Below are 19,293 nucleotides of genomic sequence, written 5' to 3' on the forward strand. Positions count from 1 at the left end.
AGTCAAAGGCCAAATGCCATGAAAATACCCTTTGTAAGTTAGAAATAACTGAATTAATCTGAGATCTGATGAGGTCCCCTACCTTGACAATTGAGAACTGATGGACTGCACAGTGTCATTTTCTTGCTGCTTTAAGGGAAATAACTGACTTTGAGAAAAAAGCTGCTTATTTTGAACTTGGCATATCCTGTATTGATATTTGAGTTTATCTCCTGCTGCCCCTGGCTTGCTTGGCAGGAGATGTCCTGCAGGAACACCACCAGACTTCCAGCACTTGGGCTTCACGCCCTCCTTTTTTTGTTCTCCTTTCCCCTTGCTCTGCACTGCAAAGACTTCATGCAGAATCTGAGCCTTATAAAACATATAACTGAAAACTCCATCTGCCAAATGTACTGAAACCTTCCCATGGATTGTATGGTGATCCTGCTAATTGGTTGAACCTGGTGAAATGTGATGAATGTTCCACAAAGTCCCTGTGTGGCTGTCTCTGGATCTTAGAATCCATGCTTTTGACTGCAGTGTTACTCATTTTGACACTCTCAATTGAAAAAAAAATAACAACAGAATGGCTGTATTAAAATATTAATTACTTGATTTACATTTATAAGGAGATGTTTTCTCTGAGAGGAAACAAAGCAGTCCTGCAAAGACGTTTTCAAGATATGATACTACATGCTATATGGAAAGTCACTATAATTAGAAAATAATTAGTATTCTTCCAAAGCTCAGTAATTAGTTCAGGATAAATAATTTAAATTTCTAAAATATATTCTCAAAAGAATCTAAAGAAGGATCTCTTCTGAGGAAAATCTTGTTCCTCACCTGCTGGTCTCTAAGGTATATTTACAGATTGGTAAATATTTATATGATTATGTTATATAGATGCCTGTTAAATGATTTATTTATACTTGTAGAAGCATTGTAATGTAGCCATACTGTAGATAGCCCCAAATTAATTTGATACTATTTCTGCAGTTAAAAATTAAATTCTTGAGCAGCTCAAAAATGCATCCAGTTGTGTATGATTAGAAATGGGAGGTGTTGTGGACCATTTGGCACTATTTACCACCTGAGCATACTTGTGTGTCAGTAGGATGAGAATATGCCAAGTGTTGTTTCAGCTTTTGTCAGTGTTTTGTACTATGGTGTTTGTCTGTCACTGGGAAATCATTTATTTTTTCAAATTACAAAACTGGGATGCTTCTGTTAAGTGACATTTCTACCAGTTCCTACAGTTATCATGCGAAGTTGAAACTGTCTTGAAAATCCAGTGATGAGTGGAAAAGAAGGTGGCATTTAAAATGTCCTCCTTCCAGAATAGTCTGTGATACATCATTATTTTTTATCTACTGTGTCTATCTCTATTTTTTTTCTGTTGCTGTTAATGTTTTATTAGAGAGTTCTTGACCAAAAAGCAATTCCAAGCAGCTGCTGAAGGACAAAATTCAGTTGCCTGTGTTGGTCTCTATATGGTGAACAACAATAAGGTTTTGATTGTCCTAGAAAACAAGCCAAAACAAATTCCAGAGCTGACAGGGATATCCAGAGCGGTTAAAACACAGGAAGTGTTAAATATGAGCTCGAGATGGAGGGGCTGATTATGCAGGGAATTGCCTTGTTTTTGATTGTAATTGTGGTTTCAAGAGGTTGGAAATATTTGGCAAAAACAATCGAACGTATGGCATGCATTAGGGTTTTGGCCCTCTGCCACATTGCAGCTGGGTAACGTACTTCATTAATTACTGTACAGAAAGGCTTTAAGCCTGTATAGGATAATTCTCAAATTTCAATGGAAACCCAAGTTTTGCCAGAACGGTCACAGGCGCACACCCGAAGCGGCCACTGAGAAATGTTTTCAGACTGCTTTACCCCACATCCTCCCCAACACAAGTCTGGGCTGGGAGCTTCATTTGAGTGTCCCCACAGCGAGTGTTTGCTCCCACTGTGGTATGAAGTGATCTGGTGGCTTTCAGGAACTGTTGTGCAATACAGCTGTTTGTTGTTAGTGAGCAGTGGCAGTACAGGGAGTTAGGGCTGATAACTGGGGCCATAGTGGTCGGCAGCTTGTGAGTGTTTATTTTGTGCATTTCTGGATTAGCTCCTACTTAGGGTAGATATTCTAGAAATCCCTACATAGAACCTGATGATCTACAGAAGTTATTTAGGCTGACCCACTGCACTTAACACATACAGCTGGATCAGCCGGTTATCAGACTTCCATCACTTCCATCCCTGTGAAGCCTTTTCAGTATCATTTTCAAGTTCATGAATGGTCCAGGAATAAAAACAAAAGGTGGAGAAAATAAGGGGCAGTGCAGGCACAAAATATTCAAGAGCACAGTCAGTGCAGCATGTTTTCTCTCATGGAATGCAGTGTGTACATCTGACCTCAGTTAAGAGCTGAGCGCTACTGTAATACAAACATCAACTGGGAACAACATCTCAGTTTCTGCTTTGTTGCAGGGATTCTCTTAACTGCATGGTATTAATGAAACATAATTAAAAAACGTTCCTCAGTTGTGAAATATCATTAGATGTGAAAGGTTGCTATAAGGATTGATGTTTCAACCCTTCACTACTGTTCCTGTTTTCTTCAAGGTCTTCTGCTCCCTGCCAAACCATTGCATTTTGGATCTGATCCAGTTCTCATCAAAGTCATGGAAAAACTCCAGTGGATTGGGCTATTATTATTTGTGACTGGAAAGGGAAGTGGAACATGCTTGTATGTGATTAAATACTAACATTTTCAGCCAACTGATAATAGGGAAAAGGAAGAAAATAAGGATCATTAAACCAGAGAACTTTGGGCCAAACCCCTGTTTTCAGAGACCATCTATCTTGCATGTGGTGCTGTGCCAAGCAGAGTATCAATATACAGCATTAGTAATAATACATTTTCAGGTTAGAGTATTAGAGTAGGTGCTAATGAGTTCTAATTCCATTGTCTCTAACAGACTTTTCTCAAAGGTTAGGGTTTGGTATAAAGACACGGTATCTTTCTTGAATTGCCAAGGCAGTCTTTTCACCCCCTAAGCTGAAAGAGTTTACTTAAATTTTTGCCACCTTCTTCCTGTTCTTTAGGGCTTACATTTAGAGCTGATCTTTGTCTCTTAAGGCACTGAAAGTGTTGCAGTTGCTGACAGTAATGCCTCTAGCCAGTGCCTTTCACTGCTTGCTTTTGTAAGACCCTGTTTTAGTTGCTCATGACTTTGCCAGACTTGCACAGTTCACACTGAAATTTCCCATGCTGAGAGGCTGCCTCGAGTTGAATTTTTGGAAAGTGTCAGCAAAAAGGACTTAGCTGTTTCCAAGAACAAGATTAGGAGAAAACACATTGTTTTATCCATCTAGAGTAAATTTTTCCAGCTGGTTTTTTATGACCTGCAGTGTCTCCATGCTTTGAAGAGGGGACTTGAAATATGTGCCCTTGGGAATCCCCAGGGAAAGACACTCAAGTTTGGCATCTTCAAAATGTTGTGCTTTCTTGTACATCCAGTTTGTTATGGTGTTCTCCAAATAGTGCCCCTGCAGTGTGTTAGTCATGTCCTCAGAGCTGTGCAGACAGCCCAGCAGTGCCCAGGGAGGCCTGGTGTGGCTGGTCAGAGGGCACTGGGCTGTGCAGGATGTTCTTCCAAATCTGAGAGGCCACTGTCACACCAGGAGCAAGGGCAGGGAGACTCCCTCCTGCTCTGACAGTGCTCCCCTCACTTTGTAAAGGAGAAAAAGAGAGTAAACAGGCAGCAGAGAGGCTGGTGCAGAGAGGTGGAGGAGCCTTTTGAGGAGCTGTATAAATATTTCAGGGTGAAGGACTCGATGTGGCAGCTCAAGGGAAAGGAGCTGTAGGAGAGAGCAGTGATAAGGGAGAGAGGGCAGAGGGAAAGGGGGTGGTGGGAAGGGTCAGGATTCAGAGATGTGTAAAACCAGGAGACACAAAGGATGGGGAAGGCACAGGGGGCAATGAGGTAAGGAAAAAGCAGAAGAATATGTGGGATGGGAGAAAAGAGGCCAGAGGGGAACATAATCATTGTGTGGAATATGGCTCTGCCCAAGTTTCAAGGCTTTTTGGTGTCCAGGAGAACCTGAAGCACAGTGGCACAGTTGGACTCTCTTCCTCCTCTGCCACCATTCCCCATCAGACCTAAGAGCTTTCTGCTCTGTTGGTGACGTGGAAAATCCAGGTGGTGATCCAGAGGATTGCTGTAGGGCTACATATGAGCTGTTGTGATAATCCATGTGAGGCTCTGATGAAATTCTGGGCTTCCTTCTGTTGTAAAAAATGTAGGTTGGCTTTTGTTTATTTTTATTTTAGAAAGCATACTCCCCGGGAGAATTCTTTAAAGGGTATTGCTACTGTGGCAGAATCACAGCATGCTGATCAAAGTCAAAGATGCTGGTGCAATTTAACTTCCTTTTCTGTGTTTACTCACAATAGATTTAATAACTTTGGAAAGCTTATCTTTGCAACCTTCCTATTCCATTATCATAATTTTTAAGACATAGAATATGCTGACACTAATCCAAGAGTAACAGAACAGCAACAATTACAATACTGCATTTTTATTACTAATTTTCAGCTTCACTCTTATTTGAACTTGGCCTTCACTATGTAAGTTTATTCTTGATAAGAACTAATTTAGCTCCATTTTCATAGATTATTTGTAGGGAAAAGTTCAAGTAAGCCTCAACAGAAAATAATAGTGCAAAATGGAAAAAGTGAATCAGATTTATGCGAGGCAGATTTCCAAGATTACTGAATTTCACTTCCAAGGTCAGTGTAGCATTCTGTAATTGAGAATAAACAGGCACTCACTGCAGTCAGTGATTCATTGAGAAGTAATAAGTGGAACCAGATACTTTCTTGAAAGTACAGTAATCTGAACTGCAGTTTATAGGAAAAGAAAGTACATAATTGTTTTACAATTATAGCAGAAAATGTGTTTGTATTATAAAATAAAGTAAGTATCCTTAGAAAAAATTGATGTTAAAAAAAGGGCATTTTTTACAGCTAATACAAGTGGGCTTATTTCCCATTGCTCTGTCCTTTATGAAGTTTTCGCTTGTACAGTTTTGGCTTGTACAAGGTGGGAATAGATACTAAGTATTTATACTAAATAAAATGGTGGCAATTTATATTTATTAATATAAGCCTAATGACAAAAGAAGAAAGGAATAGAGAAGACATACCAAAAATGATGTTCCAGATGCTGTAAACTCTAAATGAATGTGAAGTCCTCAAAACATTTTTTAGGCTGGACTGGCTAGTAAAATTCTACCAACTGCACTATTGAAATTCGTTTTTTCCCCCTCCTTATGTAACAATAAACAAAAAAACTTCAAGAAAATACACTTGAAGTAATTCCCTGCTCAGTTAATAGATCTTCCTGTAGATGTGCATGTGTGGTTATGTAGGTAACTATTACTGAATGAAGAGATGAAGTTAGGGATACATCTCATTTCCTTGCCTTACCTTGACATTGCTTCAATGGGGGCATTTGCACAATGCAGGAAAACAGACATTGCTGAACCAAGTGACAAAATTTAATCTGTGGTTTCATGACTGTACCCAGTGTATTTCCTTTTTTATAGAGAGTTTGTTTTCCTTTTACCTTCCTCCACATTTCTATGTGTCTCTGTATTCCTTTTCACTGAATCCTTCTTCCCTCTGGTTTTCAATGGATTTTTTTTTCCATTTAGCCTCTTTTGAGTAAAACATGAACAGTATCATATTTCAATTTCAATGGAGGCTTTGCAGTGTGTGAAAAGGAATAGGTCTGTTGTTAAAGTGAGGCAGGACAAATCTCTGCTCACTGCACTCACAGTCAGAAAGTCCCTGGGTTATAATAAGCTACCTCAGTTGTCACCCAGGTCACCCCAGACACTTATCCCAGTTTGACAGAAAGAATGGGAGAATTGCATTGATGTTTGCTTAAAATTGCATGTTGAAAGAAAGCACTTTTGGGTTTTAATATTTTAATACTTAGTATTGTTTTACTGGAATTGAACTTTGTTTTTCAGTTAAAGAATATATTATTTTTGTGCATAAGTGTGGTTATATTTGTGTTGTTAACACCAGTGTAACTCAAGTTATGTATAAACAGAACTTTTGTCACTGTTTTTCATTGGTAGGCAGTTAAGCTATTACTATTAAGACTTAGCACAGAACATTAGCATATTCTAGGGGCAAAATGTAACACAGACAACATTAATTATGTCACATAGAACACTAAAATACAGTGTGGCTATAAAGAGCACCAAGAGCCTTTCTTCATAAATCTCATTTTAAAATAATAAAACCTTGCTATTCTTCCAAGGCTTCCTCCAAATAATAAATTTTAATTTGGACCATTGAAATGAGGAGGCCACAATCCATGTTTTATTTTGCAAGTGAATTCCATGATGGCAATGTATAATGAATTTACAGTGTATGGATGTGGGACTAGGAGAGACCTCCTGCATCTTTAAACTCTGTCCTTAAAAAATGAAGGAAAACTGGTTAACAGCCGTGTATAAACACAGACACACGGTTTTGCAGTTGGTGGACAGGTAATAAATTCCTAATAACGTGCAAAATGCACAAGTTTTTCTAACCTCCATCTGCTGTGCTGCAGCATCTCTTCACAATGGAATGTTCTTATCTAGATAGCAGTAAAAAGAATATTTTTAAAACACCACTGGATGCCAGCAAGGCCCACATATATTAAAGATATATATTACCATCTTTGACATGACCTTGCCCCTTTAAATATTTCATATAACCAATAATAGAATTTTTTCTCTAAAACATTTGCCAGGAATGCTTTAAATGAAACTATCATTGGGAATCATACACACATTTTAAAAGAAAGGTTTGGGCTGTCATCCAAGAATTACATATGCCTGAAACAAATGTTTAAAATTGTATTCCTATATATGTGAACTGTACAGAAAAAGTATGAGCCCATACTGGTTTCCATTACCCCTTGATTTCTTGCTATGCAAGATACTTGGCCTTGATATGTCTGGGATGGCTGTCCTTGATTCCTGTCACCCAAGGCATGGTGAAAGTTAAAATGATTCTTACCTTTGGCCCACAAAGGCTTTTATCTTCTTGAAGCCTTTTCTTAAAAAAATTACTTAAAATATTGCATGAAAAATATGTCATGATACTATTTTGTCTTCCTACATAACCTTCTGTCCAGTGTTGTACTCTGAAATTATTTAGCCTTGGTAGAAATGTCTCTAAGGTAAATAATTTGAACACTGCATCAGTAAACCTTGCCAGAGTTTCAGAAATTTCCATCAAAATTTTTTTCTGAGCTTACTCAGTTACCTCAGTCGTGGAAGTTGACAGTATAGAAATGGCTGCAGACAAACTTGTATGAAAGAGATAAGTGAATTGGTTTATTACTACATGTTGAGTCTTTCTTGGGCAACATGTGGTTCACTTCAGACTTTTCAGACCTGCACAGATGATCAGAATAAGGCTGTTTATGTGAATGATCATCAGGAGACACAGAGGGAAAATACTCTGGAGAGGCTGGAAATGAAACTGAGTTACTGGAAGAGAACAGGTTTGCTGAGCTTTCAGGATTGTATATGGAACTGAAAGGTTCTTGCAGGGGGATGGTTTTAACTCCTTCCAGTGCCTAATTTAAATATAAGGATAAAATTTCTGCAAGCTTTTTATGTAGACTTGATTCTGCCTATTTAAGGGCACAGGACCTTCAGAAAAATCCCAGCTGTAACTGCTCCTGAGAGCAAATTCCCTAAAATAACAATCACCAACACAGAGCAGAAGTCTGCACCTTTTATTTTTAGACTTATTAAGATCCTAGTGGAGGATAGCATCGAGTAAGAAAGAGAAAAACATGCATTTGATAATATTTTCAAGCAGTTCCACTGTCACAGACCTATTCCCATCCCTGCCAGGAGGCAGAGGAGTTGTTCCAATAATTCATAACTCACTCTGGCTCTTTTCTTCTCTCAGGAAAAATATTTATCCCTAAAGAAAAGCCCGTAGAAACCCGTACGGAAGAGAAAGTGACCCTGGATCCAGAACTAGAAGAGGCCCTGGCCAGCGCTTCAGATACTGAGCTCTATGACCTTGCAGGTGAGACAATACATAGATATGATCCTCTCACACCTCCAGTTCTTCTCTGCCCAGACCTGCCACCAGGAGTGTCTCATGATCACCTCTCAAGTCCCTGCTGTTCCTGTGGGTTGAATATTGGGGAAGAAAAATGATTAGGAGTGTAGCCCTGAAACAAGTTACTCAAAGAGATTGTGGGATTTCCATCCCTGGATGTTTTCAGGATCCAGCCAGACAAAGCCATGGCTGACCTCATTAATGTTGGCAACACTCCTGGCTGAGGGGGAGGCTGGACAAGATGACCCACAGTGGTTCCTTCCAGCTGGCGTTCCTGTGAAGTGCATTGTACATTGACTCAGTTGTTCGAAAATCTATATTGAGAATGTCTGCATCGCCAGAGATTAAACCCCTAAAGACTCTCCCTACAAGCAGGCATGACTCAATTAATATTTTATAAAGGGGGTTTTGTTTGGCGAACTAAACTACAGATATTTTTCTGAAGTCTGTGTTTCTGCCATTAACATTTTATCCTGCCTCTGGTATTTACACATTTCAGCTGTTCTTGGAGTGCACAACATGGTCAACAACCCAAAATTTAATGAAGCAGGAGCCCGCAGTAAAGATGGAAAAGGAACCGTGAGAAGTAAGCAAGCAGATTTGCTCTTGTGGGCTGCATGTCATCTTTAGGGACTTCTACACCTGTGGGCCTGGTCAGTTGGTCTAATTTAGTGTAATATAATCGGGCCTAACCTTAATTGATCTAATTAATCGTGAGAGGTAACTTTTTAAAAGTAAATACAATTTTAAAGTCCATTATCATGACAACAGTAGTATACAAACAGATCATTCCTAAGGAGCTTTGTTTTCCTAGAGAGCAGTATCTAGCTCTGCAGAGGTGCTTGAAAGGATGAGAGTATTTAGGAGGCCAAGACATATATATTTCCTTTTCACTTCAGTTCAGGCAGCAGGCAGAAAACAGAGGGAGCTGCAGCTAAGAGTTGGCCACAGCTCAGGCCAGGCCATCTTGCTCTAAGTACCTACATTGACACAACTGAAAAATGACTTGTAACCACTGGGCTCAAATGTGGCAGAGTCCCTGGCAGAGTCACATCTGGGACCAGGGTCACCTCAAGCTGCATTCCCAGGGAGGCAAAGACTGCATGGATGTGCTCCTGCCCCGACTGCTCTCTCTGATCTCCCACCTCCACCTCAGCCCCGTGGCCGTGGGTTTAAACGGTGCCTGTTCTGAGGCTCCTCAGGTACATGGGAACCATAATCATCCAGGAAATCCCCCAACAGAGACACCTTCAGTTACTAAAAGCAAATCCAGAAATGTTTGCACTGAATAAACAGACCTGTGGGGAATCAGATCTTAGTTCAACAACCCCACAGGAGGCTGGATGGGGGGGAGAAATGGGTGCGTCTGAATTCCACGTTTTTCTTGAGAGCTGCCAAACCTTGATCCAGAACTTGTCACCTCTGAGCTCTGGGATATCAAATGGGGTAAACTTTGCTTTTTAAGACAAAATTGTGGAATGTCCTTTTCTAGGGAAACAGTACTAAAAAAATGCTTACCTTTTCTAAGACCGTGAGAACAGCAGCTGTCTTTACCAAGGACTTTCATTTCTATCTTTCATTACTAAAGGGGAGGTGGGAAAGTAGACAGGAGACTGTGTCACTTCATTTTTCTCAGGATTAGGCTGCTCTGCAAGCCTCCCCAGTGGGGCCCTGTGTGAGCTGCCATCTATCTCATAACAGGCAACTGCATGCATTACTAATCCTCATAGATTTCAGAATATTTTTGTTGTACTGAGTCAAAAAGTCAGCTATGTGAGTCAGCTAAACTATGCTCCAATCACAGACCTAAGAACCAGAAAACCACTGTCACATCACTGTATTTCTTGGTCCAAAAGCAATACCTTTCCTTAGCCAAGTGAAATGCTGAAGTAAAAGAGAGAGACATCTCAAAAGTTGCCCATCAATGTGGCAAAACAGCACCATGATTAAAGAAACAAGAAGAACTCGTGGGAAACAACAAGAAGTGGAAAATGAAAATTACTACTAACTCTAGAATGAGTACACTGTGATGTCTAACCTGAGGACAGGGTGCTTGTCTCTCCCCAGCTCCCAGTTTGAAAGGCTGTTGCCACAAGTGCAAAAAATGCTTTGCTTTTTTTTGTTTCCTTTCTGTCCTTGCATGCAAGGTGAATTCTCTCTCTATATTTACCTGTAGTTTTCACTTCCCTGCTCCCTAGGAAGGCTGGAATGTTATTCGGGGATATGTGAAGTCTCTCAGGGGACCAGTAAAAATAAAGTTTGGTGTCAAAGGGAGCAGCTCAAGGATTCTGTATGACCATCTCCACTAAGAGTATGAGTTCTAAAAAAAGATGTGGGATTTTTTTGGCCCATGACATGGCATAAACTTTACCCATAGCACTGAACAGCAATGCATAGTACTCTGAGACTTGAAACAAGCCTTCAAAATCTCTCCCTGTCTGCAGCATAAAATACAAGGGTTTAAACATACTTGTGGTCAGCAACATATTCCTTTCTTGCCTCTGGTGGCTTGGGTGGTCAAGGTTTATGAATTAATCTCCATGACTACATGCGTGGGAATTAGAAGTACTAATTGTCTTCTAAGCTATGATTTTTATGCATCTCTGGGAACATTTATAGCTCATTGCTTCCAGCATTAAATACCGGAGTTCTGTGAGCATGAACACTCAAAGATTTCATAAATCTTGGTGCTGGCAGATGGACTTGCTTTTCGTGCTTTGATAGTTTTATCATTTAGAAAGTGCAGATGTTGCAATTTTACAAGAGCTAATTGAATTTATGGTAAGGCTGATAGTATCAGCTGAGAGAAGGAAACTGAGGGGCCTCCTGACCACGTTGCTTCATGTTAGCACAGTCTATTCATAGGTGCAGGGATGTTTTCTTACTAATGTCATGGGCAAGTTCTGAGCACACCTTTTGTTACAGATATTAGACAAAGAACAAAGCAGCCCTTGCAGTATATTACATCCTATACAATAGTCTTTAAAGCTGCTTTGGCTCAAATTAATTGTACAGGGACTTCTGTACATAAAGGAGGAATTTGCTCATGATGATACTGCCCGGCCTGTGACCACAGCCTCAGTGACATGTTCTGGGGCCACAGAAAGTGCAATGGGCATGGCAGGGATGATGGGGCTGATGCTGCAGTACAAACCTAAATGGGAATTGAGAAGCCAGACTGTTGTTGATGGTGTCTGTTCCTCGGTCAACATTTCACGAGATCTTGTGTTGCAGATGTGGTGAAGGGTGAAAAGGTCAAGCCCATCTTTGAGGAGCCACCTAATCCGACCAATGTGGAAGCAAGTTTACAAAGGATAAAAGCAAATGATCCTAGTCTCACAGAAATCAATCTCAACAACATAAAGGTAGATGCTGTGGTTTCATTTATGTCATCATAGGAGGATTTATTCAAATATTTCCAAAGCCCTTGCCTTTTATCTTCAAATTTTGTCTCTCTTTACTGTTCAGAAAAAGCAGGACACCTAGTGAAGGCATGTGGAAAGGACTGCTGTAGAGGCTCCAAGGTCATCAATTCCTGATATTGAATTAAATGCCAATTAAAAGCCCAAGGGGTGACTCCCTTTGGCTGCCTTTCTTTAGCAGATTGTAAAGCAAGATATCTCATGGGCACTATTAATCATCACTGGCCAAATTCAATTAGCCCACACGTGCAAATCGAGGAGGAGCTGGCATGTGGACACTGAACAACCAGCAGCAAAATAGGAAAGTAGCTCAGAGATGGTCATGTGCTTGTGTTGGCCTGACCCAGTTACAGGCAGCACTGACATCACAGCCCAGCACAGGCAACCATGAGGCTCCAGGGGCCACTGTGTGCAGAGGAGGCTTTGTGCAATTGGAGATACTCTTAAAAGCATCAGGGATGTTTAAACTGTGGTTATTAGGCAATCAGTTTGATAATAATTAAAACCAGTGTCTAGCAATGTGACTGGCTTTTCTGATTACTGGATTTATCTTCTTATTATAGAATATTCCTATTCCAACACTGAAAGAATTTGCAAAAGCTCTGGAAAGCAACACACATGTGAAGACATTCAGCCTTGCAGCTACTCGAAGCAATGACCCTGTAGCTATTGTAAGTTTAAGCACTGTTTGGAAAAAAAAAAACCCACAACAAATTTTGAGTAGGTCCATGTCTGCTTTAGGATGCATTCTTCATTTTCTCTTGCAGATTTTCCCTGTGACTATGCAAAGTGGAAGTGTAATCTCTTCTGATCTACCTCTATGTTTTTCTAAGCATATTTTTGTTTTATTTCTTGTCAGTACTAAGTTATGTTTTGCAAATTCCCTGTTATTCCCCGAAACTCTCCAGATGTTATCTCATGCTCCCACTTTTTGACCCCTCAGGCATTTGCAGATATGTTGAAAGTGAACAAAACACTGAAGAGTCTGAATGTAGAATCCAATTTCATCACCGGAACAGGGATTTTGGCACTGATCGAAGCACTGAAAAAGAATGAATCCCTAACAGAGATTAAAATTGACAACCAGGTAAAGAGAGACCACTGAGGAAGTCCACTTTTGTCTCCCTTTTATATGAATTCCCAGAGGATTCTCCTAGGGGACTCTGGCAAAGTCAAGGCAGCCTCTGTGGCTCAGTTATTCTGCAGCTCATGTCCCAACCAAACAGTGGAAAACTTCTAAATAAAAATATCCAAAGCTGAATATAAAACCTAGAGGAAAATCTCCAGGGATGGGATTCTCTTTGTAGTTTGCAGACCAGTGCTGAAATATAACCACTTTCTCTCTCACATGAAAACAAATATTTTCTTTTCTTTTGGGGACATTTCACCACATTGCCAACAGAGGCAGCAGCTCGGGACAGCTGTAGAGATGGAGATTGCCAAGATGCTGGAGGAGAACTCAAGGATTCTCAAGTTTGGATACCAGTTCACAAAGCAAGGTCCAAGAACCAGGGTAGCAGCAGCTATCACTAAAAACAACGATCTGGGTAAGATGCTACTACATTTATTCATCATTTATTTATGTGAGCCAAGCCCTGACCTTCCCAGACACAACTTTTCCTGTCTGTACATAAGATTGAGTTTTGACTATGCAACATTCAAGCTGCTTTGTGTGAGGGGGGATGCACAGGGACTCCAGATAGGCAACAGCAAAGATCTTACTGTGATTAGGAGCCACTATTCTCCTTCTCCTGCTCCTTCTGGGAAGGGGAGTGACTTCAGCCTTTTCCATGGAACATGCTGGATTTCCAGCTGCCCTATCATCTATTCTGGCCCATAGGTGAAGAGCCAAACCCATCCTGTTTGTTCAGTGGACACAGAAGTCCTGGCTTTGTTGCCTTGTCCATGACTGGCCAAGCCTGCCCAGCCAAGGGAACAAAACAGGCTGTCCTGCCTCTGTGACCAAGTACAGCCAAAGACAATAAAGCTTTGCAAGTCCTGCCTGAGCATGACACGCTCTGCCCTGCATGCTCAGCACACAGAGTGAGGAGGTGACTAGGCAGAAGTAGTTTAGAGTAAGAAGGGGAAAAAAAAAGAAAAATATTAAACTATGTGTTTTTAATCAATTCTACTTCAGACTGGGATGTCAAACCATGATGCCTTTGCAGGCTTCAGTTTGGGTTTCTCTTTGTGGGAACTACGATAACAGCTGAGCTAAAACCTATTTCTTTCACATATACTTTTGGGTTTTTGCAGTTTTAATTTTTAGTAGTACCTAAGCATTCCAATTATATACTATTGGTCTTGAAACTATTTAGTGAATGGTATTTGAAACATCCCACCTAAAAAGAGAAAAAGACCCTTTTTTCCCCACTATTTTACCAGTTGCCATTAGACTTATGTCCTAATCTTCATTTTCCTGTGTTTGTATTGTATGGCTTTGTTCAAGATTCTGTAGGACAGAATTCCTTAAAGAATTCAATAAAATAAAATAAATGAGGCAACAAAACACTGAAAGCAGACACTGATGTTACACTGCAGGCTTTGGTATAATGCAGTCTGTTTGCCAAGAAAGCACTATGAAATAAAACTCCTGATAGTAAAGTAATGGGACGTTTGTAGTAATATGTTGTTGTTATTGACTTTTTGTAGCGGAGATTCATCCAGTTTTCCTGCTTTGTTCTGTACTTCAGCCATTTGATATCAGAAACAGGACAGGACAGTTTGACCTGACACTAAATTTTGTACCCCACAAACAGGAGAACCTCACTCATCTCATCTGGCCAACTCAGAAAACACTCAGTACATTTTATTAGAGTACGGAGTAGGAAATACTGCTCAACTAGACCTGCTCTATTCCAGGTGTAATGTGTCCTAAGTGCTGTAAAAATTCACATGTGGCTGCTTGTCAGAATAATCCTGCTCATAAAACAAAGCTTCCCACTCTGATTTGCTAAATGGCAACTTCAGCCTATGTGGTTTCCAGTGAAAATCCATAGTAAATTAACTTACTCCCAGATCATGAATGCAATCAGATCATGTGAAGTTTAAATAGATAATTTAAGGTCCAATATGATATTTTCCTTGTTGCCAATATTTGCTGATACCAGTACTTAAGAGTACTTCAGATTATTTTCTAAAAGGATATGATTATTGCTTACCTATAGTACACACTGTGCAATTACAGAAGTTATTAATTTTGGATGCCTAAAGCTTAAATAATCCAGAGTGCTGCCATGCAGACTAGAGCAGACCAGTATCAATTTATCTGGAACACGGTGCTGTTTAAAAGAACAATAAAACTGTTACAAAAATCCAAGTGGATCCATTGGAAGGAAGCACTGGAAATGGTGATTTCTTCATCATTTAAAATGATCATAATCTGATTTTTTAGCTCAGAACCTGATTTTTATAGGAAATGTATTGATATGAACACTTGGTGAAACTCTACAGTCTTGTGATATAGAAAATGCGGTTTAGGTACAATTGTTTTGTTGGGCGTTAAGATCTATTAATTATGGTATTTATGGACATAATCCTGCTGAGTATTTCTTAGAAGCTCCTTCCTTCTTGTCCATGTTACCGGGAAGGGAGTATGTCTGTGAGGGAAGTCCTTAGACTCTCAGGGAGGCAATAATGGTTGGTCTTTCCTTGTTTTCCTGGTCCAGTTCGTAAAAAGCGCGTGGAAGGAGAGCGGCAGTAGCCACGTCGTGGAGGATACAAGCCAAGAGTGGAGGCCACCACCAACTGCAGTCTCAGAGTGCTCACTGGTCTGAAGGGAAGGCACTGGAAAACCATTACTGTGGGAGTTGCTCATTTCTGTTGATGTCTCCTTCTAACCTTGAAAACGGAGCCTGTTCATTTTCAATTTTCACGGTTAATTTAATTCTTATGGGAAAGGTTCATAGTTGGTTTGATTTTAATGAAAACAAAATGGTCTGCAGTATCTGAAGCCAATATGCAGCATCTTAACTGTGTTGCTCAGCATAACATATAGTGACTCTGACCCTTATTTTAGGCACTTTTTGATATGTTAAAATATGACCTTGTGTATGGATAAGGGATTCTCTGCTGAAAATAGAAACTTTAGGGCCAAGTTCTGCAATGCCTTATGTTTGTGAATAATCCTGACTTATGTGTAGAGTCCTGCTGAACTGAATCCTGCCATGAGCTGCTCCCAGGAGTAGAACTAGTAATGCCAGTACAGGTTTGCAGGTTCACACCCTTGATCTCCTCCTGCAGTGGGATCTGGGCAGCTGGAACCACCCTGGAACAGCACCCATCTCCCTTGTTGGGTCTCCACCCGTCCAGCTCCAAGTGCAGGATCACGCCTAGACGTACAGGCATTGTCAAAGCGTACTTGTTTACATGAGCTTAGGTTGGGTGGATCATTTTGCAACGTTACTCTGATGTTTTTTATCCTTACTCCACGTTGTAAAGTAATATTAGTGCTGCCAATTGAATGTTTTGAGTTTTTTCCTAGGCCAACAAGTTTTTGTTTGCTACTAGAATGCACAGTTTACAGCTAATCTTCACCTAAACAAGTATTCTGAGCAATATTTGTTTTGCTTTGAGCCATGAGTTTGATTTTTTTAGTTCTGGTATTTATGTACATTTGTTAGAATTATAGAACTGTTCTCAGGACCTTTTAGATAAAGATTAATTAAATATTTAATCCAGGAGAGCCACTGTGCTACCAGGAAAAAACATTGAAGGGGTAGTTTTGACAGCTACATTTATTGGCTGCAGTTGAGGTTTGTCCCTATATCACAAGGCACAAGGATTTTTGTGTCAGTGCTTATCTGAATAAGGGCAGATTTAAGCATATGCACAAATGCTTTGCTAAATCAGGGCCTTAACTCAGATGCTGGACATAATCCTAACCCAGTGGATAACACTCATGAAGCAGCAGCTAACCCAATGCTCAGCAGCGTTGAAATTTTAGTGAGAATTCAGTCTGGTGTTTCATTTTGTGTATTTTACAGTTTAAAACTACTCTCTGCCACTGTTTTATCACTGCCAACAGTTGACTGACAGCCAGAGGTTCATTTTGGTTACATGTGTGCATGCTGTAAGAGCTAAGGGACACTCAGTTCAGGTGTGTCACACATACCAAGGCTTCCAGAAAGGGGCAGAAACGCACCTGGGGCTGGTGCCATTCCCTGGGACACACTGGCCTCTCCTCTGAGAGCAGGGATGAGGCACTGCTTCCTTGGGACAACGCTGGAGGTCACAGTTGCTGCAGCTTCTCCTGACCCAGGGGGGAGAGCTGGGAGATGCTGTACAGCTGGGCATCCAGGGATCAGAAACCTGGGGAGCCCCAGGAGCAGTTGGTAAATGCTTGACACACTTCCCTGAGTGATGTTTTCATGACCAGAGCTGGGGTGCAAACTAATGGGATGAACCCTATCCCTGTGCCTTTTATAATGGAAATGAGTAGGCCCAAGGCAACACTCTTTCTGTTGGATACTGGTCTTCATACGGGGGTTCAAAGTAAATAACATTGATGTAAATCCTACTTAAAATAGTTTGCTGAAGTGGTCTGCTGACCTGGGATATAAAGTGCAGTAGCCACAGTTTACTACCCTGACAGCTCCCAGTCTCTACAATTTCCTCCACTGCTTCACTTCCTCAGAATAAACTGAAACCTTTGCTTTGCAAGTAGAAAACATAACACACGGGGGAGTCGTGCTGAGATTTTCCCTGGATCCATGCAGGATTGGCTGTGAAAAAATTTGATATCCCATTAAAAAAAAATTACAAGTTCTGTAATACAGTAATAACTCAGCATGTGTTTCAGTGAAGTCCTTAATACCCATTTGGCTTACCAGGGGAATACTGGGCTTTTGCAGCATCAAGTTTCATGGGTAGGAAGAATCCTTATCCACAAAACCTAAAGATTATGTTACTGCCAGACTTCAGTGATAGGAATCATGCTGCCCCTAATTTCTTCTTCTTTTCCTTTGATCCAACCAGGGGAATCCCAACTATCAATCACTTTTTTTGAGATTTCTTTTTAATGGTTACTTTTTTTTAAGGGTGGTACGTGTTTAAGGGAAACAAGTGCAATCCATTTCTAGTCTTAATTGCCATTTAAAGTGTTGGTATTTGCATGCAGCAGTTTTGCAAAGGTGGATTGGTCTGACTGCTTCATGGTGTCTGCAGCATGTCACCTTGTATAGCTTTGCCCAGAGCCACACGAGTGGTCCCAGAGCCACACAAGTGGTCAGAGAGCCAGGTGGCTCCATCCAATGTCAGCTACAGTTTTGCATCATGGACCAAGGCACCTGGCTGGGGAAAGCCCTGCAGGCTCTCCATCCCTTCACCATGTTTCCTCTGAAGGGATGATTCCTCAGGCACTCTGAGAGGATCATCTCAACCAGCAGCCCCACCACGTGCTCGCAGACAGGGCCTGGAGCTGTGCACGCCATGGCAGGGGGACCTGGGAGGTCAGGCTCCTTCCAGCCTGCATGAAGACAACTCCTAATCCCTGGCCATTTTCTCCAGGCAGCTGCTGCCAGCCCCTGCCAGGGGCCTCAGTGACCAGGGACATCTTTGTCCTGCCTCTTCTGTGTGCTCCACGCAAGGGCTCGGTTGTCATCAGCCTTGAGCATCACCAGTCAAATATTGCAACAATATAAAGATCTGTTCCATGCACCAACAGCACATGATGGTGATGCTTGAAGGCAGATTTTCATACTAATATAGGATTGTTTAGCTGGTTAAAAATCTCTGCAACTAACATGAAGGGGGGCAGGATGTGACTAGTTATTTCATATCCTACTTTCAGGCAACATCTAGCATTGTCCATGCTGAATGGGGAACAGGGACAGAAGAGCCCTTTTTTCTTAAGCAAACATTCAGGAGTAACTTTGACTATTTTTGCACATTGCTTCTCGTGTTGACTGCTTCAGTTTGGTTTGTATTTTTTATACAGTTTTTTCATGGAAAAGCTCAACTTTGTGCGTGTCCTAACATACATGTGAAGTGTAGTGTGCACTGAGGACTGTATGTGTACATGTATAGATGAAGATGTTATCTGGAACAAAAGCAATTGCATGCGCACAGTGTGGTGCATATTACTCCAGAGGAAGAGAATTATCACACTATGTAACAGTGACTCCCCAGCATCGTGGTTTTTCTAAATAAATCTTCATAAAGGATTTGGCTTTTGCAATTTCTCATGGGTTTGTGCCTCGAATCAAGCCTCCCTTGATGCTGTGGCATCAGATTAAGCAGCTTTCTCCACTGTGGCTCTTGCAGCTTTCACTCATCTGGATTACCTGCTAGGTTTCACCTTCTCTTCCCCCCACATTACATGCTGGAGCTTTGTGAACAATGATTGTGTTGTCAGAACCAGGACTGGGAGCAGAGAAACCTGGATACTCCTCACAGGTTTAACAGAAGCTCCCAGGTTTACAAATGTCACTCTGTGCATCCCAGAGTCCTGAGGAATTGGCTGATGTAGTTGCCAAGCCACTTTGTGATACTTGAAAAGTCACGGCCATCAGGTGAAATCTCTGGGGACTCAAAAAAGGGAAACTTACTTTTAAAAAAGGGTAGAGAGGAGGACCCTGGGAACTCCTGACCTGCCAGCCTCACCTCAGTGCCCAGGAAGATCATGGAACAGATCTTCCTAGAAGTCGTACTGAGGCACAAGGAGAACAGGTTGGTGATTGAGACAGCCAGCACAGCTTCACTCTCAGCTGGTTTGCACATGACACCAAGCTGAGTGATGTGGTTGAC

The 19,293-nt window shown here is 41.1% G+C and overlaps 1 protein-coding gene across 2 annotated transcripts in view; it reads left to right on the forward strand.

Annotated features, from left to right (window-relative positions):
* LOC113970100 (tropomodulin-2) overlaps positions 1 to 18,710 on the forward strand; it is a 33,085-nt gene extending 14,375 nt beyond the window's left edge. For both annotated transcript variants that reach the window (XM_027688630.1, XM_027688629.1), the window contains exons 4-10: positions 7,967 to 8,089; positions 8,625 to 8,711; positions 11,360 to 11,490; positions 12,111 to 12,218; positions 12,491 to 12,634; positions 12,950 to 13,094; positions 15,216 to 18,710. In XM_027688630.1, the coding sequence (XP_027544431.1) occupies positions 7,967 to 8,089; positions 8,625 to 8,711; positions 11,360 to 11,490; positions 12,111 to 12,218; positions 12,491 to 12,634; positions 12,950 to 13,094; positions 15,216 to 15,250 (773 nt within the window). In that variant the 3' untranslated portion in view covers positions 15,251 to 18,710. The remainder of the gene's footprint in view (positions 1 to 7,966; positions 8,090 to 8,624; positions 8,712 to 11,359; positions 11,491 to 12,110; positions 12,219 to 12,490; positions 12,635 to 12,949; positions 13,095 to 15,215) is intronic.
* The last annotated feature ends 583 nt before the right edge of the window (positions 18,711 to 19,293 follow it).

This window comes from Neopelma chrysocephalum, unplaced genomic scaffold, assembly GCF_003984885.1.
Source record: "Neopelma chrysocephalum unplaced genomic scaffold, ASM398488v2 Primary Assembly neopelma1_75, whole genome shotgun sequence".
NCBI classification, from domain to species: domain Eukaryota; kingdom Metazoa; phylum Chordata; class Aves; order Passeriformes; family Pipridae; genus Neopelma; species Neopelma chrysocephalum.